Consider the following 22,634-nt stretch of genomic DNA (forward strand, 5'->3'; position numbering starts at 1 on the left):
TCGGGTCAAGAAGAGAGGTCTCTTTTTGCCCATGCTGTCAGGCCCATGCTTGCAGTATGTTTTAGGCATACCAACTGGCATTGCCACCAGGGTGCCCAGGGCTGTGCGTTGGAGCCTAGAGCTCCCTCTCTCTCTCTCTTCAAGATAAAGAGCACAGTTCATCTCCTGGCTGTCCTGTTCCCACTGAGACCAGAAGTGCAGTGAGCTTATGGATATCCACTCTGTTGGATAGGTGTTTGTTTGATCCGCCTGGACGGCTAGACACCCACCAGGCGGATTACAAAGTGCTCTGAGGTGAGCTCACCAGGTAGCTACAGTAACGGGGCTGCACAATTAAAAGAAAACAAATTCTGTCCCGGACAAATATAGCAAGCCAATGATTTACAATGTGCGTTACATTAAAGCATAGTAAAGTGACTTTGCCCTGTGTTTACATAACATAACAATAAATACATTTTATTCCCTCTGTACCAGCAACAGTCACTGGAGTAGTGTGGTGGTGTTTTACTGCAGAAACACACTGCTTCTCTCCCTGTATTTTTTTTCACTCTTTGTTGTGGTTACCCTGCCTTAAAAGTCCCCATCTATCAAAACAAATAGGGAAATCACCAAAATGCAGCGAGAGGGCAGTGTGTTTCTGCAGGTAAACGGTAAAGGTAAATTGCTGTTTACTGCTGGTACAGAGGGAAATGATGGGTTTGTTTTGTTACGCAAACACAGGTTAAAGTTGCATACTATTCCTTTAAGACACATTGACTTCACACAACAGTGGAAGAGGCAGCAATGCGAGGCACAGTTAGGGGTTCACCGTGTTTTACCAATTGTGTCTCGACTGTCTACTCGTCAGCAATGAAGGAACAGGCAAACCACACCCGTAAGACATGAAACAAACAGAAATATAATTAGATATACCTATGTCACGTCACAGAAATCGAACACCAAATATTTCCTTTCTACCCTGACACCTGGATATACACAGAATAGCTGCTGTACGTAAACATCAGAAAGCTCTGAAACTAGAAACCTATGAGAAATTTGTTATGCATTGCTCCCTATCACAAAGCACAGATTTTTTTTTTTGTTAAAATCTAAGAAGAGATTTTGGGTGTCCTGACCCTTTTAAGTGTTGTTGGCTTGTGACCATTAGATATGACATCCTAAAGTTATGCTGGCTGTTGTGGGTTAATATTCACACCCTACCTGTGCCTCTTGTCTACACGTTATGCTTTGACACTGTACCATACAATTATCATTGTGATAATTTGTTGGCAATGGAACATTGGAGTTACTGTTGATTGTGTTCATTTTGTAGACGAAAAGACGAAACAATGTCCGTCCAATACCTTATTGTCACTGGCAAACTAAATAAATGCATTCACTCACTCATTCATTCATTCATTCTCTATTCCAGTCACATGCACAGGGACCGTAAGCTGATTGAGGAGATAACGTAGTGCTGGTTGAGGGAGGAAGAGGCCCGCCAGGGTTTAAGGGGAATAAAGGCAGGTTTACAGCTTAAGGCTCTATTTCTGTGGCCTTTCTCTCTGTCCTGGACCAGTGCACTTGAATGAAGTGGGGATGGTGGGAAGAACAGCCTTATCCACTTAAACCCTATATGGTTTGACTGGAGTCCCTCAGGGCTCCATACTAGTGTATTATCTGTTTTCACTCTACATTAAAAAAAGTACACTAGAAAAAGTGCCCATCGGGGCACAGGTCTCCACCAGGCCAGGTCTGGTGGCACTCTAATAGGCCAATGTGAAAAGGGTGCCAGTTATCACGCCCTTGATGGCAATTGGACAATTTGAGCCGGCATTTTGTTCCAAAAATGTCTTTAGCAAAAATCCTGTTGGTTGCGCTATCACAGGCCAATGTGGAAAGGGTGGGATTTATTCCTCTGCCTAGTAGGAAAGTGTGTGAAAAATGTCACGTTGCACACTGCGTTCATGATTTGAGGCTTTTTGTTCAAAACGGGCCAACTCTGCAAACTTTGGAAGCCAATGTTAGGCAATTAGGATGGAATATGAAATATCGGACACATCCGTCTTGAGCACATGACTATAGAGATACTGTGTAACGATTTGCAGGATTTTTGGACAGAATCTGGAGGAGTAATATAAATATATATAATAATATAATATAATGTGTTTTACAAAAGTCGGCCTCCTGGTGGTGCTATAAAAGGCACATGTGAAAAATGCAGGTCAAAGGTTTTTCCTTAGCCTCTAGGGAGTGTGCATGCATGCAACGTTTCAAGCAGATCTGTGCAGTTATAGGTAAACATGTGAAAAGCTGCCTCATGCTCATGGTGGCCGTTCTGGAAATTTTGGGACAGAGGTTCGTCGTTGGCATCCAGGGAGTGTGTGTGTAAAATTTGGCCGGGTTAACGGTGCCATAGATTAGCTGTACACAGACGGACGGACGCACGCACGCGCGCGCGCACACGGACGGACGGAAGGACAGACAGAGTGCAAAAATCTTGTATGGGGGTCCAAAATATATTCAGGTGGGGGTCCGCGGCCAAATACTGTAATATGCATTTGGGCGTCCGTCCTTGACATGGAACAGTTAAGAACCATCGTCAAATTTGTTGTAATAGAAGTTCTATTACAACCAATTTGACGATTGCTTTCCCCTGGCACCCCAAATGTAAATGTCTATATGAGCCCCAGGTTAGACAGCTAGAACTAAATCTTGCAACCCTCCCTTCAAATAACTGGGGCTGCGTGCTACTGTATTAGCAGGATCTGCAGAACAGCAAATTACACAGTAATTCTGTCTTTCACTTCCTTTTAATAGCTAGTTGTTTCTAGGGGCCTGTGTCATGTTCCGTCTTGTTCCTCCCTAATAAAAAACAATGGCACAGTTTTGGTCTTGTCAAACCATAATGCCGCTGAGTTAACTCGAAGAACGTGTTTCTCATGACAGCGAAACTCCAAGTGATAGAACTGCTTAGATGTATGTGTGTGGGAAAAAGTAACCCCTTCAAATTTGAGCATGATTGAATCTAGGTTGCAATCTTTTTTCGAACAGACACCTATGCGATCTTATTTCTAAATTTGAGCAAGAATCGTGCAGCACTAGTTGGCTGTCCAATTAATTTTAGTTACTCTTGTGTTTTTGCTACAAGAGAGAGACTTAAAGAGAGGTTTAAGTCAAGCACTTTGATGTCTGTTTAAAGCCACAGTAGTTGGCTCCAGGTGCCACATTTTGAATGTAGTTAGTTAGTTAGTTAGTTATTTACTTTCTTTCTTACTTACTCCTCTTCGTCCCCTTTGGGACATAAGGCTTCAATGAGCGCTCTCCATTGCATCAGATCCCTGGCAGCATGTTGCGCCTCTCCCCAGGACAGGTTCATCTGTCAGGTGGTTTTGGGCCTCCCATGTTTTCTCTTGCCTGGTGGTGTCCATCTTAAGGCCACCTTTGTGATGTGGTCCAGCTCCATCCTCAGCACATGTCCCAGGCATCGATGTGTAAACTCTTTGGGTGATGCTCTGGCTCCCTTTTTGTTTATACAGTTCATTATTGGAGATTGTATTTGGCCAAAAGATCTGGCATATTCGCCGGAGGCATCGGTTGTGGAACACTTCAATTTTCCTCACGTCTGATTTAATTACTCGCCAGGTCTCGGAGTCGTACAGCAGAACAGACTTTACATTGCTGTTGTATAGGAGCATCTTGGTTTTAAGGCTGTGTTGCTTTGATCTAGCCTGGTAGAACCACTCCCCCTGCTGGACAACATTTCAACTAAGCGTGAGTCTGGGATCTCTCAGGCAGAGATGTACTCCGGACCAATTCTGTCCGGAGCGATATGCAGCCGTATGCGGCCGCTAGAGGCGGGATCAACGTGAGACTGATGACATATTGAAGCTGTGCCACAGCGCAATGTAAACACAACCTAACAAGACTACAACTCGAAATTATTAGATTATTAGAATTATTAGAGATATCAGATTTGTGTCTCGCTGCTTCCGAGTTCATCGTTTCTGCCTGAGAGATCCCAGATGCAGGCAGGAGGAGGGAACTGGTGAACTCAGTACAGCTGCAATCTGGCGGAGTCAGGTTAGCTTTGATCTCCAGATGGAACAGAGTTGGGAAACGGCACTTTGAGCCTTTCCCAGCCTTGCCTATATGGCCTTTGATTCCCTGCTGTCCTTACTGATGAGGCTGCCCAGATAGGTGAAGTCTTCCACAACAAAAGTGTTTCCTCATCAATAATGACGGATTGTGTGGTGGTGGAGTTGACACACAACACAACTGGCAAAGTTGTTAAGCCTGTCAGTTTTAGCCTGCATGTTGTTGTGGTCGGTTGATATGTTTGAATGTAGTAATGTTCAGCAACTACAGACTGTAGTTTCATGGAAAACATTAGAATCGTGTGAGAATCTTGATCTCAATTCTTGTGTTGAACTGATTTTGCTGGGACCCCCTGGAACCCCTTCAAAGACCCCTGGAGGTCACCGGACCCCACCTTGAGAATCACTGTTTTAAATACTGTAACTGATCTCATACTATCGCCTCACCCACCTTAATTATTTTTCTGCTAAGTCCGTATATATACGGACCCGTCACTAGAGGATGCTAGCGGACCTTATAAGCCGTATACTCGTGGGGAGAGCTGTCCTTGGTGGATCTTAGCCATACAAATTATGGATTTAATTTGTGCCTATGTAACGCGTCGCTTCCGCCATGTAAACGCTTCTGACGTGTGTGCTTGCGTGTGTGGGGGGCGGGGGGCGGGCAAACTCTGACTCTTAAAGTGAACACGTATGGTGGCACTGGGAACTGCTAGCCGGCAATAAAAGAATGAATTCATTTAAACCTCTTCATGACATTTAGGGAGAAGCACTCCTCATATTCCATGGTCACAGGCACTCCCTCTTCAATTGGTTTTCTGCGTGGAAAAACTAATTTGCAATTTTGCATAATTTGTTATGATTCCTTAAATATCCATTATGCCTAGTTAACCTCTTAATATGGATGTAAATGAGCATTTCATTCAGCAGACGTGTGTGTGTGTGTGTGTGTGTGTGTGTGTGTGGGGGGGGGGGGGTTATTTGGAGATATTTTCAATGCAATTTCAAAGCTAAAGTAATACTAACCTGTGTGTTTTTTTTGCCTCTCCAGGTCCAAGTGTTTGGAAGCTTCAGCACAGGCTTATATCTGCCAACAAGGTAAGCTGTGTGTGAGGCCCTCAGGCTGCTTTTAGATAACTGCTAGTGCTAAGTGTTAATCTCACAGACGCACCAAACCGTCGCGCAGAACCTCAACAAAAGAGGCCCTCATAAACTCTGCCGTGGCGAAAGCCCTGCCGTTTGGCCTTTTGTTTCACAGATTTAGAGGGCTTGATAATTATAGCACCTGCTAATCTGCCACAGAAGCCTTATTATTTAAAAGACTCACTGAGCCTACTTAATAAACAACCACCCAATACACACACACACACACACACACACACACACACACACACACACATACACACACATACACACACTCTTTCCCCTCACTGCCCCTGCTGCAATAACGCATCGATGTATACACTGTGTGCATTATGTGAACACACACAGTAATGCAAATACTCACTGACGCGTCACCTTTAGTGGACTCTTGACACCACACTGAGGACTGGAGAATGAGATTAGCTCACCGTTTAAGGATTTCACGCTATCGTAATTAAACTAACACTACAGCTTTTAGGGTGTGTGTGTGTGTGTGTGTGTTTACTGTATGGATGGATGATTTTATGTTGTCACATAGAATACAAGTGCACAAAAAACAGCGTGACTATCACTAGATTTAGAGTTAAACAGAATAATATCTGGGTAGTTATACAGTTTCTGGTGCATTTGTGACCACGACCGGCCGAGGCAGAGTTTTCGGCAGATGCCATTGTTCAGTCCCAAATACCTTTCTGTCCAAAATGGTCTGGAGGCATCTGTGAGCGGAGGGGGCAGAACAGTCCATTGTTGGGGTGAGAGGCGTCCTTGATGGTGCTGAGAGCCTTTAGACTGAGAGCCTTGTTGCTAGATGGACTTGATTGTTGCTAATGAAAAGCCTATGATGGCTGAGAGGTGTCCCCCAGCCCCTCTGCTGTCAGTTCCCTCTGCTGTCAGTTCCGTTCCAGAAGCAGTGCTGTGCATACAGCTGCCATTATTGGAAAGAAATTGATCATCTTCCTCAACTCACAGGTGTTACCAATGATACCAATGAAGGCTCTGTTACATTTGATTGTAGCACAGTGGTTCTCATGCCTTTTAATTTCAAGGACCCCATAACTCTGAGAGTGTACAATTCACCCTTTGTCAAGTCCCGCCCGTGATTGTGCCCCTCTTCGCACCCATTGGTTGATGTTTCTCCATCCACTACCATTGAAATAACATGTTGTTCAATTGTTATTTTAAACTTGGTGTCAGTAAAAAGGAACATCACGGGTGCAGCATGGTGACTGGGCATATCATGTTTGTTTTTAGTTTTTTCCAAAAAAATATGTTTTAGCAAATTCAATATAAACAAGGTGGAACCAGGGCGGAACGAGGGAGAAAGAGTCTGCTGGTTAGTCAGTCAGGGACCAATCAGAAGGCTGACATTTGTACACTCAGAGTTACACACTCTTAACGGGCCATTTGGAAACCCCTTCAAGGAACCATGAGGGTCCCAGGACCCCAATTTTGAGACCCACAGTCTGGTGTAGCAGAGTGTCTCCAGTGAGCCAACATGCACAATATCAGCACCCTGACAGTTTCTTCTGATTGGAACTGAGCCTTCATTAGTATCATTGGTAACACCTATGAAGGAGGCTCAATCTCTATATAGTTGAACAAAGGTAGTCATGATTTTAGTGGAAGAAATGAACACTGGTGTGTGACTGACGTATTCCGTCTGGTCTGGTCTCCTCTCTCAGTGACATAGACCTGGTGGTGTTTGGGAAGTGGGAGACCCTACCTCTGTGGACGCTGGAGGAGGCCTTACGCAGGAGGAACGTAGCAGATGAGAACTCCATCAAAGTGCTGGACAAAGCCACGGTAAGTGTCAACCCATTTACGACCCATTCTCATTATTCTTTTTCATGCTTTTTCACACATTTAAAAGAAAAATAAATCAGTAATTTCTTTGTATACTTATTGTAGTGGCTATTTGTCAAAAACAATAAATTAACTTTTGATATTATTAGTTCCGTGTACAGGGAGAGCAGCACAACGTTTTGTGTGTGCATGCAGATTGTATATATTTTTCTCTCCAAATAGTTTATATACCCATTTTTTTTTGTTATTTCTTTATTTGAGGATTATTTTATCCAGAACTGATGAAGCTCTGAAAGACTCCTGTACCCATCCACCATCACTCACTTCTTGTCTGTCTGTCTGTCTGTCTGTCTGTAGGTCCCCATCATCAAGCTGACAGACTCCTTCACTGAGGTCAAGGTCGACATCAGCTTCAATGTGAAGAGTGGGGTCAAAGCGGCGTGCCTCATCAAAGAATTCAAAGAGGTACAGTAGTGCAAGTACATACTGTAACCATGGTCTAGAGGTCTTCGGTTAAACCTGAGACCTGAAAATACCCGGACCCCGCTTGGTCGCGGTTCCATGCACAAGAAGTGACTCTGGGACCGGGTCGTAACCGCTACCGTATGTCACTGGGCTCTGACAGTGAAATGACGGTTCCACTAATACCCAAGTGGATTCATTGGCTGTCACAGACGTCAATTAAATGGTCTGTTAAGATGGGTGGGCCAGATGGGATGCACCCTCGGACTAGGGGTGAAAGTTCACACGTTGGATTCCTTCATCTAACCTGCTCACACAGTGTTACCAGTTTTATTGTGTAAAGTAAAGCTTTCCCTTTAACAATTATACTTAAAAGTTCACTACACCCACTAGAGGGTGATATAATCGTGTGTGTGTGGTGTAAGTAAACCAACAAATTATAATTTTGATAGTATACTGTTTAGACTGATGCTAGGTTCTTGGTTGATTCTAGTTTACCGAGTTTATGTATGTGTTTACCTTCTGTAGAAGTATCCTGTGCTGCCTTACCTGGTGCTGGTGCTCAAGCAGTTCCTGTTGCAGAGAGACCTGAACGAGGTGTTCACCGGTGGGATCGGCTCCTACAGCCTCTTCCTCATGGCTGTCAGCTTCCTGCAGGTCAGAACATACCACATGGACAACTGGACAAAGTTCCAGGAGTCAAACCGGTTCTATGTGGATCCCAGCATCCACATACTTTCCTAGTTTTCCTCCCAGATCCATTAATTCATTAAAATCAAATATGTTTTTTTATGTAGTTCAATTAACCGTTGCACCATAGCAGTTGTGTTCCTTCCCACGGGATCTAACAAAACGCAGAATGGTTTCACTCTACCGTAGGCGGGAGCAGGCGGTCGGCATGTCGAGCAAGGAATGAAAAATGTACGGTATCTGTTATTGGGCTTAACTGCATTGTCCTCCAGAAAACCCAATGCATCCAGATCTGATAAACAACACACGCATTTTTGTCTCGATTTCTGACCGCTATAACTCTCACGTGCTGTAAATAAACATTAAATCTCCATATCCACATGCGGAACGTCAAGTTCATCACGGTCATCTCTGGTGTGAGCGGGCGGGCGGCAGCGTGGACGGGCGTTATAGTGGTCAGAAAGCATGCGTCGGTGGGAGGGCGTTATAGTGGTCAGAAAGCATGCGTCGGTGGGAGGGCGTTATAGTGGTCAGAAAGCATGCGTCGGTGGGAGGGCGTTATAGTGGTCAGAAAGCATGCGTCGGTGGGAGGGCGTTATAGTGGTCAGAAAGCATGCGTCGGTGGGAGGGGACGGAATTTGCACCGAGGACAGCTTTGGAATCTAACAAGAATGTTGTTGCCCTGCAGTGTTGCTGCCAGCTGTAATGTACAGTATGTGCATGTGACTGAAAATATAACCACTTAAACTTTGAACTAGAAGGGAACATATACAAAGTCCCACGCAGGGTGGACGTGCTTGGCGTTTCACCACTCGAGCAGGGCAGTGTAATGAGTGCTGAGTGTATGGTACAGTATGATACAGTATAATACAGTTTGATACACTCAAGCAGGGCAGTGTAATGAGTGCTGAGTGTATGATACAGTATGTGAACAGGGTTGGGGTGCAACAGTTCGAGATGTAAGACATATTTATTTGGTTAACCCATTTTGACCTGAGATCAGATTCTAAAAACATCCTGACAGTTTTCTGAAAAAAAGTTTCTTTGTCAGTCGTGAGCTTGTCCTACAAGCTCGTGAGCTTGTAGATCTGCTATTTTTCAATGGCTAAAGCATAACAATGCTAAAACCAAAAGGGGTTCCCGCCCAAAATGGGTTAAAAAGGAAAAAGTTAATTTGCTCTTTATTCTGATATAGCGTTAAGGACAACTCCATGCCAACGCCATGAACTAGAGCTAGTACTGTTTTATGATACAGCGGTATGATTAATGTTATATGAAGTTGATGCGACCGCGATCGGCTGTCAATAACGCTTGTTTTGATTAGAATCGTAATCTGTGATTTAGATTCAGAAAAAAGTAGTTATCATGAAACATGCGTAAGCTAAGAACGTAACGGAGTATCTATATCATGAAACTATATACTATACTATACTACACTACACTACACACTACACTACACACTACACTACACTACACACTACACACTACACACTACACTACACTACACTACACTACACTACACTACACACTACACTACACTACACTACACTACACTACACTACACTACACTACACTACACTACACTACACTACACTACACTACACTACACACTACACTACACTACACTACACTACACTACACACTACACACTACACTACACTACACACTACACTACACACTACACTACACACTACACTACACTACACTACACTACACTACACTACACTACACTACACACTACACACTACACTACACTACACTACACTACACTACACACTACACTACACTACACTACACTACACTACACTACACTACACTACACTACACTACACTACACTACACACTACACTACACTATACTATACTATACTACACTACACACTACACTACACTATACTATACTACACTATACATTATGTACTATAAAGTGCTATGACTACATAAAATGCAATTCTAGTGTTGTCTATGTAACATGCTATAAGTCTGTTTAAAATGCTATCTAAGTCTACATAAAGTGCTATCTAAGGAGGGAATATGAGGGGGTGGGGGTCATTATGCTGACGGACCATCAGACTGTGTGTGTGTGTGTGTGCAGCTCCACTACAGGGAGGACGTGTGCAGTCCCAACACCAACATGGGCGTGCTGCTTATCGAGTTCTTCGAACTGTATGGGCGACACTTTAACTACCTGAAGACGGGCATCAGGATAAAGGACGGCGGCTGCTACGTAGCAAAGGACGAGGTGCAGAAGAGCATGATGGACGGATACAGGCCGTCCATGCTGTACATCGAGGACCCATTGCAGCCAGGTAGGGACTAGGACTGGTTTTCAACCCTTTTCATATCAATTTATTCAGCATTTGAGCCACGCGCCACCATTTTGATGAGATTTAGCCAGGGGGGCGGACGTGACGTGGCGTAAAGTTTACGCCATCGTTGGATGTGACGTTTCGAGCCTTACCGTATCTTCATCAGTCTGATGTCGGTCTTCTTGTTTGTTTTTTTCATTACTGTAAACCAGTGAGATTGACCGTCGGTTACAGTAAAGCTGTACTTTGTGTAATAGGTCTTGGATGTCAAAATATCACTTCACGGAAAGAATAAGAAATATATCTATCCTAGTCCAGCAGTTCTCAATCTTCTGGATCAGGTCATCTGGCCAAACGGCTGCGTGTTAACGCAAAGACTGCGGCCGTGTGGCCACAAGTGGTAAATACCTTCGCGGGGCCAAGTGGAGATTACTACTGGCATTAGCTCACGGTCACGCTAGCTATCTTTCTCGAGAAACGTTTGTATTTTGAATTTTCGATCGTGATGCGATGAAAAATCTGAAATCGTATCCGAACCTCGGATGTCTGATCAGCAAGATCCTAATTATAATGGTAGTCTATGTTCCGTGCATGCTGGGTGAGCAAGGCGTTGCCTAGCAACTGGCTCAGGGCAAAAAGTTGTTTTTTAGCGGTGCAGTTTCAGATCCATATAAAGCAATATAAGACATATACAGTATATACGTCGATCGCAGACAACAGATGGCTATTAAAACGCGTATACAGTATATAGATTTCTTACAGCGAGAGGGAGGACGAGTTGTGGATGTTTACAAAGAGTCTTATCGGAACAACAGCGAAGGACACGCATCCATAATAAATCCTTGTATTGTTGGTTTTTTCCTTCCAGACAACGATGTGGGCCGGAGCTCATACGGAGCCATGCAAGTGAAGCAGGCTTTTGACTACGCCTATGTGGTGCTCAGCCACGCCGTGTCTCCCATCGCCAAGTATTACCCCAACAATGACACAGAGAGGTAAGGGAGGACATCCTTGGTCATTGTTGACGAGCACCAAAGCACCATGAGTTGCAGAGAACAGCGTTTTGCTCCCTCGTATGCCTAGCGTGTATTATATGGATGTGACATAGAACTGATTCGCCCACATATTGTTGCTATCGGGCAGAAACCTCTGCATCTCCATATTCTAACCTTTTGTGGGTTTTTGCCCATCTTTGTGTGTCTGTGTGTACCCCATAGCAATGATTTATTGGCTGAGCAATGTGTGTACCGCATAGAGATGATTTGATTGGCTGAAGAATGTGTGTACCCCATAGCCAGGGCTTAAAGTTCTCCGTCGGATTTCCGTCCTGGGGATTTCATAGGGACCATTAGGGATCAGTGTAGATCCGCAGAAAAATATTATTAATGTGTACAGTGTAGAGATTGCCTTGGTGTGAATGACATGACGGAAGCAGTCACAACGCAGCAGGCTTGCTATGCTAGTGAAGTGATATGAGGGGCTCAGGGGGCCTGCATTTTAATCTTTGCAACCTAAAAATATATTCGGGAGCACCAGTGCCACTACAAATAATTACTGTGGTGCGCCTGGCTTCGATCGATTGTAGAAAAACGGGCGCTCTGAGCCGCTCTCTGACATCCAACTCCACTGTACTGCCAGTGCTCCTGTCTGCTAGCTGCACTAGCACCTGATGCTAACAAAGTTGTAGTTAGTTGTAGTGTGTAGTTAACTACTCTTTGACACAACGGTACGGGACAACGTTGAGCGCTGCATCGCTCACATTCCAGAGCAACTTCACCATGTGTCAGAAAGTACATTATTTCAAGCGTTCAGATTCAGAAAAGACAGGAGACTCTAGCCAGCGGCAGCTAGACTGTGATTGTGAATGTAAAAGAAGGAGGCGGACCGTGTGTGTGTGTGTGTGTGTGCGTGTGCAAGAGAGAGGGAATGAGAGAGAGAGAATAGCAGACTTGTAAGTGTTTCTACAGTATTGATACTTTACTTAAGTAAAACATTAGAGTAATTTTTCCACCACTGATTAGAAGTGAGTATAGGCATAGCTATAAATACCATGTTTTACAATTCTAATAATCTAAATGGGCTATGAAGGTGAAAAACACAAAACAAAGAAAAAGAAAACAGGTCATGTGACTGGCCGGAATCAGTGTAGACTAGAGGGTAAACTATTGTTTTTATGAATGTAAAAATTAGATCTTGGTGGGTGCTCCTTCATTTTGAAATTGGTAGCACAAGTGCTACCAAGTAAAAAAGTTAATTTCGAGCCCTGTCAGGGGGGCAGCAAAAACTGCCAATCCGATCCTCATAATAATAATTTGATTAATAATGAGCGAGTGCCCGTGTGTGCACTGACTCCTAGTTGCATGCCTGCCACTCAGCCTGCCCTGGTCTACGAATGACAAACATTAGGACAAATCAAAGTTATCAAACGGCGAAAGTTGCCGATCTGCATGAGGAAACTAATATACTTTTGTAGAGATCTTTTACAGCCTCCTGTTACGCACCAATTAGTCTAGGGGTAAAGGGTACGCATAACGACAACAGGAAACCTCACTCAAAAGTTGAAAATGGGATAAACACAGTAACGACAGCAGCACTGGCCGTAGTGGCACAGCGTAAACAAGACTGCTGGTAGTCCTGATATATAAGCTTAGCTCCATAACTGTAAACAACTATTGGTCCTTTATTATTTTATTATTATTATAATTTTTCTTCGTAATCTAATGCCCTATCATCATACTACAGCGTCACTCACATGCTGCATTTTGAGCTTGTAGATCTGCTACATTTGCTGTTTTTTTTAACAGTAACTGTTTTGGACATAATGAGGTTTCCACCTGACAGAGACAATGTATTTGTTACATGGAGCTGTTGACATGCCCGGCGGCCACTAGATGTCTCTCTTCCCTTGTGCATCCACAGTATACTGGGGCGAATAATCCGGGTGACCCAGGAGGTGGACGAGTACAGGGAATGGATCAGCAAGCAGTGGGGGTCCCAGTCTCAGAACGACATGCCTCTCAACAGTAAGTTCCACACCTGCTTTCATTCATTCATTCCAAATGGCCCCTTTTGGGTGTGTAACTCAGAGAGTGTAAAAATGGAACCAAATGGACCCTTACGGGTCCATTTAATTCCGTAAATGTTTCCAAGAGTTTTGCCTTCAAGATGAAAACGTCCCTGACCGTGTGTCACACACTCTCTCTCTCTCTCTCTCTCCTCTCCATCAGGGAACGAAGTCACCCTGCTGGTAGAACCCCAACAACAACAACAACAACTGGACGAGTGCAACAACAACGTCCCCGACAGCGACGAGCCGGTGGTGGTGGTGCTGCCGCCGCCCGTCCCCCGTGGCAGCAAGACCTCCTCCAACTCCTCGTCTCCGTCTCCTTCACTGCGCTCCTCCCCTTCCTCCTCCCCACTGTCTCCATCCTCCTCCTCCACCGCGTCCAGCTCCAGTGACGCGGTCAGTCCCAAGAACCTACGACATGTCGCACAATGTTGTAGAGCAGTGTTTCTCTGATCTTTTTCATATCAAGGACCACCTTTTGATGATTAAGCTTAGATTTAGCCTCTCAGACCCAGAACGTAGAATATTTTGTTATCGTTGGATTAGATTTGGTCCACAATGCCATGCTGTACTGATGTGGTACCATGGGAGAGATAACAGGCCAACATTGAGCCAAAACAAAAGGTAGTCGACAAACATTTTGTCATCGTTTGTCGTCAAAATCCACCGTCCCTCCCTGTGCTCTAAATGCTCCCAGAGCACAGTGGTAACGGCAACACACTTTCTGAATAACTTGAGAACGCACCCAAACTTTGACCCAGGAATAGTAGTTACTTTTTGAATTGTCGGCTAAAGATTAGCTTGAACTGTGTTTCTCCCCATGCAGGACTCGGACGGGACCCCCTGTAAAACGGCCAAGCAGCAGTCTGGCGGACGTGCCGCCAGCGGCCACAGAGAGCAGACAGGGGGTGTGAGCAACCACAGAACACAGAGCCACTCCACCAGCACTCCACAAGGAAACAACAAGGGAGGCAAGGTACTGTACAGGCTCTCTCCATGGCTCCCAGTGAACCACCAGCACCCAGAGTTTGGGTTTACCTACTGTCGTACCACACTGTTGTCTCTCTGCATCTGCTGCTTCTGATGTCACTCTGGAGGGGGCTGTCATGATTACAAAATGAAGTTGACAATCAATTGTCACAAAGATAATTGCAATTAACAATTTCATTGTGTTTTTGGCTTTGAACATTGGAATGTATGAATAAAGAATACATTTCTGTTTGCCTGTAATCAAAAAAATGCACAAGGCAGATATGACAAATAACAAATATACAAAGAAGTTACTGACATCATTTTTATACTTAAAAAAGGTCAATATAGCTTTTTTTAATGTATATACATTTTTCAACATGGAAACGGTTACGACGATTATGACAAAATAATGGCGATGATCTAAAATAATTGCGATTGGACAATTATGTAATAATTGTGACAGGCCTAACTCTGGTCAAAGAGCGTCTGCTAAATGCCTAAATTGTACATTTTAACCCAGATGTGAGTTCATGCTATAGTGTCAAGGGGAGATCAGCATGAAATATATTAACCCATTTTGGGCAGGAACACCTTTTGGTGTTAGCATTATGTTATGCTTTAGCTATTGAAAAATAGCAGATCTACAAGCTCATAGCGCGCCACTCGGTGGCACGCTATGAGCTTGTAGGTCTGCTATTTTTGAAAAATCGAAGAACGACTGACATAGAAACACAGCTTTTTCAGAAAACTCAGGATGTAGAAGACATTTTTTGAATCTGATCTCAGGTCAGAATGGGTTCAAATCTAATGTGTTTTTGGCATGCAATCCTCCCTGCAGGCCCGGCCATCTCGCTCTCATCACAAGAACATCCACCACGGCCAGCAGGGGTCCTCGTCCTCCAGCGCCAAAACGACAAGCCATCAGAACAACAAGCCTCATCACCAGGGCAACGGCAAGAAGAGGAAAAATCAGCGAGACGCCACAACAGCGCACGAGGACCTGTGTAGATAGGGGGCAGCAGACCCTCCCCTAACCCCACCATGTCACCCGAAACCCCCCCCCCCCGCTCCTCTCCTAAACTCCTGTCCCTGCTGCTGCTGAGTTAAACTGACTGACTGTCCCGCTGCCTTTGGGACATTGTTAGTAGTATTAAGGATCTTTATTTGTCTCTCTCTCTCTCTTTCGAGCCTTTGTGTAAAGGGGCGGGGCACATATGCAAGCGTTTTATAGTAGAAAAATGACACGCAAAAATAGATAAAGTAATTTCTTTAGGAAATGGAAGAGCTGAAGTTCTTTGGACGTGAACTGAAGTCATGAAGGAGGAACGGCTTGTTTCGCTTCACGGTGGGATCGACCCCCCCCCACCACCACCACACACACACCTAACATAATCTTGGATCTTGTAGCCCCCCTGGGGACAGGACAGGACATGGTGTTTTTTTGGACATGACTGTGGGAGCAATACCCTGGAACTGCTGGCTACAACATTACAGAGAGGAACAGAAAAGAAAAGGAAGAAAAAAAAATAAGGAAAAAAAGACGCAAATGTTATGTTGAACAAAAAAATCAAATGTAATTTTTTTTTTTTTTTTTTAGATGGTAACCTGAAAATGCAATCTGAAAGATTGGGGGCTATAACTTATGCATGACAATTTTCTTTTGTTGATGGGTGGTCTTTTTTTTGTTACGTCTAAAACAGATTATACAAAGATTTGTACAAAAAAAAGACAAAAACAAGCTACAAAAAAACTTTAAAAAAATAAAAAACTTAAAAACCCCAACAAAATGAACAAAAATCATAAAAACTACTTGTTTCATATGACTTTTTACAGGTTGTACCGATTCAATACGTGTAGATGATGTGCACATTTTGCCCCCGAGCCCTGCATTTTTGGTATAGCCAAGAGTTTTGGGTTTGGGGTTCCATTGCCAACATGAATCATCAGCATCTATTTGTATTCGTGGCTGCTCTCTCTACGAGTGTGCTAATTAGTGAGCTAATTGTGCGCGCGCACACACACACACACACACACACACACAATTAATTTGTGCTCTGTTGTACGACTGTGTCACACACCCGAAAGTAGGCGATCTACAAGCTCACAATGCCTTGTGGATGCAATGCCTTGTGAGTTTATAGATCGTCTATTTTCCGCACATGCGACACCATACAACAAAGTATACCTGGGCTACACACGCACAAACACACACACACACACACACACACACACACACACACACACACACACACACACACCCACACCGAGCCTGATAGATGACTGGATAGAGACTGTTTCTGTCACATACAGCTCAATAGCACAGCCATACAGCAGTTTAGTGGCTTTATATGAATGCAGGTTCAAATTAGTAAAGGGTGATAATTATTTTATTAAAATCCTACACTTGAAAAAGAAAAAGTATAAACAATCTGACTGGGTGCTTAATCTGTTCCCTTGGTAATTTACCTACTACAAAAAAATCATTTGTATCTGTTAAATGTATTTATTTTTTTATTAATTATATGAATATAGTATGAATATGTTATTAACATTAGAAAGCGATTATATCCTTCAAGTCCTTTGGGATAGGATAAATTGAGGTATCGGAGGGCGGCGAGGAGGGGTTCATGTACCGTACAATGATGCCGTTATGTTATATATCATTGCCTTCTATTTTTTCCTTTTTTTTTCAGTGATAGTTGAAGTGACCAAGTTACTTTGAAAAGTTGAGAGACCATTTTACAAGTCATAACGGAGCATTTTCCTTTCTTTTTTTCTGTTTCCCCTTTTTATTTTGAATATGTGGCTGGTCTACTTACTTTAAAAGGGATCCGAGTGGTTTTTTTTTCTTTTCGTTTTAAACAAAACCTCCCCCCCCCCCTTTTTTGAGGGGGAGAAATCAAATGACTTCATTGGTGGTCAACCCTTCCCCCATCTCTCACTGCAGTTCAGCAACTTAACCCGTAGGTGGCATCATTGCTCAAGGTCTGAACCTTCATTGGAGTTTGCGTCTGTATACTGCATTTGGACATTTCATCATTACAACATACATTCAGGTGGAAATGGTGAATCATTTTGGGGTGAAGTGGTCCAGGTGATGATGATACATCACTTAGAACAGATCAAATCCTCTCTGTCGGGGTGGAAACCTCATTATGTCCAAAACTGTTTTCAGGATTCCAAAAAAATAAATGAAGTAGCAGCTCGAAATGTATGAATTCATGAAAAAAACCCACAAAAAGTTAACCCATTCTGACCCGAGATTAGATTAAAAAAAATGTCTTCTACATCCTGACAGTTTTCATTCTGACCTGAGATCAAATTCTAAAAATGTCTTCTATGTCAGTCGCTCTTCGATTTTTCAAAAATAGCAGACCTACAAGCTCGTAGCGCACCACTCGGTGGCACGCTATGAGCTTGTAGATCTGCTATTTTTCAATAGCTAAAGCACGACATGATGCTAACACCAAAATGGGTTAAACTATGGAGATTAGAGGTTTCTGCCCGTCGGCAATGGAGCATACTCTCAGAAGCACACAAAGGACCCGTTGTATGAGAAATATTCTGCTGTCCATAACACGCAAGATATCCACAGCAATAACTACCTACCGCCCTATACTGTACCTACTAGTTAGGACATGTATTACTGTACTTTGCTATTACTACTATTATGATTAGTCGAGAACTGCTATTACACTTTTCACCATTGCAGTCACCTGGATGATCACGGCCTACTCCTTTGTGTTTAGACAACTTTTCCTTTATATACGTTGAATGAATGAATGAATGCACTACTACTACTTATCTGGTATTGAATTGAAGACGGTAGTCCTTCCAATATGTTTTTTTTCTTTCTTTTTTTGTCTAAATGCAGTATATAAGTGCGGGCCTGGGGGTGAAGGACGGCAAAAGGGTGAGATTTGTCAACAGTGCCATCAAGAATGTTCCGTCACGATCTCTCTTTCAATCCCAAACTGTACTCATCCAAATTGTTTCTCTGCAGCTATATTTACAATTCATGCAATAAAAACAACCACAGTACAATTCAAATCTGGCGTATTTGAAACTAAGGTCTTGTGTATGTTAGGAACTTGTATTGCTGTAAATTCCTGTGATTTGTTTGTTTGCTTACCAACAGTAGAATGGACCTAGGGATGGGACAGTATGAACATTTCATGTCTCAATGATTGTGGCAAAAATGATTGTGATAATCCGAATGCAAACTCATTCAGGACGGGAACCCCCTTTTGAGGTTCTTGTTGCTATCTACAGTATAGCAATTATCTGCCTCAGTTCTAAATGGGTTAAGGGACCACTTCGCCACTTTTCAACCTATTGGTCCTCACTAATGCCACAATTATTTTCTACTCGGTCTGTGTCTCACGGGAGGGCTGTGGGTAGTTCAGAAAGTCCACCAGTGACATCATCGATGGGGAATCCAAGCTAATAGAAACTGCGCGCTTTCTATTCCTGAAAAGTTGCAATGTGATAATGGAAGCAATCGTTCTCACGATATTTAAAAAATATATATTGTTTAAAAAAAAACCTGCCTAATGATGTCACTGGTGGACGGGTTTCTGAACTGCAGCGCCCACAGCCCTCCTATGAGATACAGACTGGTATTTCATTAGTGAGTACCAAATATATGAAGATAAGTTGAAAAGTGGTGAAGTGGTCCTTTAAGTTAAAACTTAATAAAATGGCACTATTGTTATCCCTCTTCTGGGGTGAATGTTTGGCAAAAATAGCTGATCTATAAGATCACAATCCGTCGCGAGATCTGCAATTTTTTGCTAAATGGAGTTGTGTTGAGCATACCAAATGAGCTTTTTTTTTTAATGTTTTTTTGTGGTAAAGGCCGTCGGGATCGGGAGTCTAACCCACGGCACACTGCCAGACTGGATTACCAGCCAAGGTGCCTGGACCGCTGAGCCATTGCCCAGGCCACCAAATGAGCTCTTTACAGGAACCCCATTTCCAGAAGCGGTTTTATCACACCGACACTGTCAGAGCTGGTACGTGAACTTCACATCTGCTATACCGGTCAATTACACACACCGTGAAGCGTTGAATTCATGGATATTTTTGAGGGGTGCTAGCCCTTCCTATGTCCAGCTTTGAGGATTTGTGTCCTAACACAAACATTGAATGCTATTGACAATGAATGGCCAGTTTTTAGTGTTTGTCCTAACACAAACATTGAAGACCAAAGTGAGGATGCAAATTGTGATTGGCCGGAATAATGAGATGATGTATGATAAGAGCGCCCCTAATTTCACAACGGGTGTGATTTTTATTTATTTTTTGCCAACAATTCGATGACCAGGTGGCTGCTCAGTAGGAGACTGTCCATGTGTCCCTGAGCAACAGACTTGACCCCTAAATGCTCCCTGGGTGCCGTGTTAATGGCGTCCAGCCATCCACTACTCCGGGGAGCCACAGGCCCAAAAGCTCAACGTTTAAGGATTAACCATGTGATGTCATGACATACTTTTTATTTGTGTTTTTTCTATTCACTTGGTCATTAAGGTACACAGAAAGAAAGGTCTGCTCTGCCGGAAACATCGCGGAGAAAAAAGGTTATGGCCATTTTTGTATACCACACACACCATAGACAACCAATATAAGGCAAAATGTCATCATGTGACATGTCAAACTAGAGGGGTTTTCATGATTCTGAATCCATTCCAACTCCAAGAATTTTGCACGAAAAACACTCCTTAATTCGCCTAAATTTGGCCATATCCACTGTGCAAAACTACTGCTTGGAATGGATTGAAATTTCTCTCTGGATTTTCGGTGGTGAGGTGACCACCACTCCGATGATGAGGTGACCACCGGAGCTGAAATAACGTTGAGCGGTGGTGAGTAAAAACAAAGAGAAGGGCTGCGGCGGTGCATGGTGGTGGTTTGCTCTTCACCGTGGCTCGTGACGTCATGTTGTAGTTCAGTTCGGTGGTCACCTCACCACCGAAAATCCAGACTATGAATGAGCCTTTAGTTTCCCATTGGCCGTGACTATTCATAGTCTGGATTTTCGGTGGTGAGGTGACCACTGAACTACAACATGACGTCACGAGCCGCGGTGAAGAGCAAACCACCGCCCCAGCCCTTCTCTCTGTTTTTACTCACCACTGCTCAATGTTATTTCAGCTCCAGTGGTCACCTCACCACCGGAGCGGTCGTCACCTCACCACCGAAAATCCAGACTATGAATGAGCCTTGAATTTCCTATTGGTTTAGAGGCCATAGCCGGGCTATGGCCTCTAAACCAATGGGAAATTTAAGTCCATCGCCTGTTCACCTGCTATCGCCTGTGCCGGGTCCCATTGACAAATAATGCACTTCCGGAACATTTGTCTGGCTCTCAGTCTCAGTGCTGTTATCAGCTCTGCAAGCTGATAAAAAACACCTTTATTTAATGTAATGTAGGCCTATACTCTTTTATACTTTACTATATTTATATGTATACTGTTTCCATCTGGTGCTGTGTATTATTTATTGAATTAATTTAAATGTATTTTTATGCAAGAGGAATTACCAAGTCAAATTGCAGCCAGATTTTTTCACGGTGCCAGTGCGACCCTCACTTAAACTGGCAAACTTGACATCTATAGGCTACAATATTTGTATGTATAATTTTAGTTCAGACAAAAACAAAATGTCAACTAAAAATATAATAATAATACTAATAATACTACTACTACTACTACTACTAATTATTATTATTATTATAATTATAATAATTATAATTATTATTATTATTATTATTATTATTATTATTATTATTATTATTATTATTATGTCGGGAGATATATGTCGAACGGATGTTCAACTGCATAACGTGTCGTAACCTGTCTTGACGCAACAGGTGGGACGGACGACTTTGGAGACAGTAGACAGTGTAGTGCGTGCTGCAAATACACACTGAAACCTTATTTTGTGTGTGTGTGTGTGTGTGTGTGTGTGTGTGTGTGTGTGTGTGTGCGCGCGCAGTGAGGAACTGCAGCGGAGCTCTGCTCAGTGTCTGCAGGCAGCAGCTCAAGTCAAACATCAGTATCAGTATCATCATCGGCTAAAAACCGCGCGTCTCAACTTCGTCTGTCTCCCTGGACGTGTGAGTGTGTGAAGTTATGAAATAAGGTAAGAAAAGAAGAGAACAATTAGCTTTAATAATAAATATGCATATCAGTTGACTTGATTCCACAAGTGTTTGTCTAAGGCGTGTAGGTATGTTTTCTCCTTTTCTCCTTCCCCTTTTCAGTGAAAGTCTTCTACTACAGCTTGCGTTTTGAAAAGGAAATATTCTTTAGAGCCGTGAATATAATGGCTAGTCTGAATATACTCTGGTCTGGGGCATTTTTTGTGTTTATTTGTATATGGTCTGTGTTGGCTGTTGTATTGTCTCACTCATAGTGGAACCACAATGGAAACAAGCTTCGGCTTGTTTGTGTCTCTAATCCACGTGTCTGAATCCGCACTCTGAGGATGACTACACTACCGTTGTTGAGATTTCATTGCCATGCTATATTTGTAGCCCAGCCCTAGAATGGCTGGCTGGCTGTGGTACGTTTCATGTATTCCAGATAATAATGCAAATGTATGTGAAATCACAGCGTTTCTACTTTCTAGGGCTAATTATAGTGTTACATTCTCTTCAGTAGTGAATATGTGTAGCCATGCAGCTGCAGTGTCAACACATTGTTCGTCGTATTGAAAAAGGAAGCTTTTGGCGTAACTAACCTGCACTGTAGTGAGTCTGTGTTCTCTTCAGTGAATTAAACGAGTGTTCTGTTCTCTAGTATGTTTTCACCTGCCTGCAGTGACAGTGCTGCTGCTGCTGCTGCGTTAAACTGCTCATTTGTGGATGACATTTAGGACACTTTGACGCCTTTTTGAATGTTATTCAAACTTTACAATTTATCCCCACGTTGGTGTATATTATTTATATAGCAAGCATGTAGGGTTAACCGTTTGGCCAACTATTTAATATGTAAAATGGTAAAAGAAAAAAAAAGCATTCTAGTCAACTTTGGTGTGACACAAACCAACACAACGTCCACTTGTGTTTGTTGTAGCCCTTTAATGTCTGTTTGATGTTTAATTTATTGTT

The 22,634-nt window shown here is 43.1% G+C and overlaps 1 protein-coding gene across 1 annotated transcript in view; it reads left to right on the top strand.

The window, feature by feature from the left end:
- Window positions 1-18,571, top strand: part of tent4b (terminal nucleotidyltransferase 4B) — a 58,774-nt gene extending 40,203 nt beyond the window's left edge. The window contains exons 3-12 of the mRNA XM_080766711.1: window positions 5,128-5,174; window positions 6,902-7,022; window positions 7,380-7,487; window positions 8,013-8,141; window positions 10,269-10,482; window positions 11,351-11,477; window positions 13,402-13,505; window positions 13,710-13,945; window positions 14,376-14,525; window positions 15,360-18,571. Coding sequence (XP_080622837.1) covers window positions 5,128-5,174; window positions 6,902-7,022; window positions 7,380-7,487; window positions 8,013-8,141; window positions 10,269-10,482; window positions 11,351-11,477; window positions 13,402-13,505; window positions 13,710-13,945; window positions 14,376-14,525; window positions 15,360-15,533 — 1,410 coding nt within the window. The 3' untranslated portion in view covers window positions 15,534-18,571. The remainder of the gene's footprint in view (window positions 1-5,127; window positions 5,175-6,901; window positions 7,023-7,379; window positions 7,488-8,012; window positions 8,142-10,268; window positions 10,483-11,350; window positions 11,478-13,401; window positions 13,506-13,709; window positions 13,946-14,375; window positions 14,526-15,359) is intronic.
- Window positions 18,572-22,634: the final 4,063 nt, after the last annotated feature.

This window comes from Protomyctophum bolini (genome assembly GCF_963924005.1).
Source record: "Protomyctophum bolini genome assembly, chromosome: 1".
NCBI lineage: Eukaryota > Metazoa > Chordata > Actinopteri > Myctophiformes > Myctophidae > Protomyctophum > Protomyctophum bolini.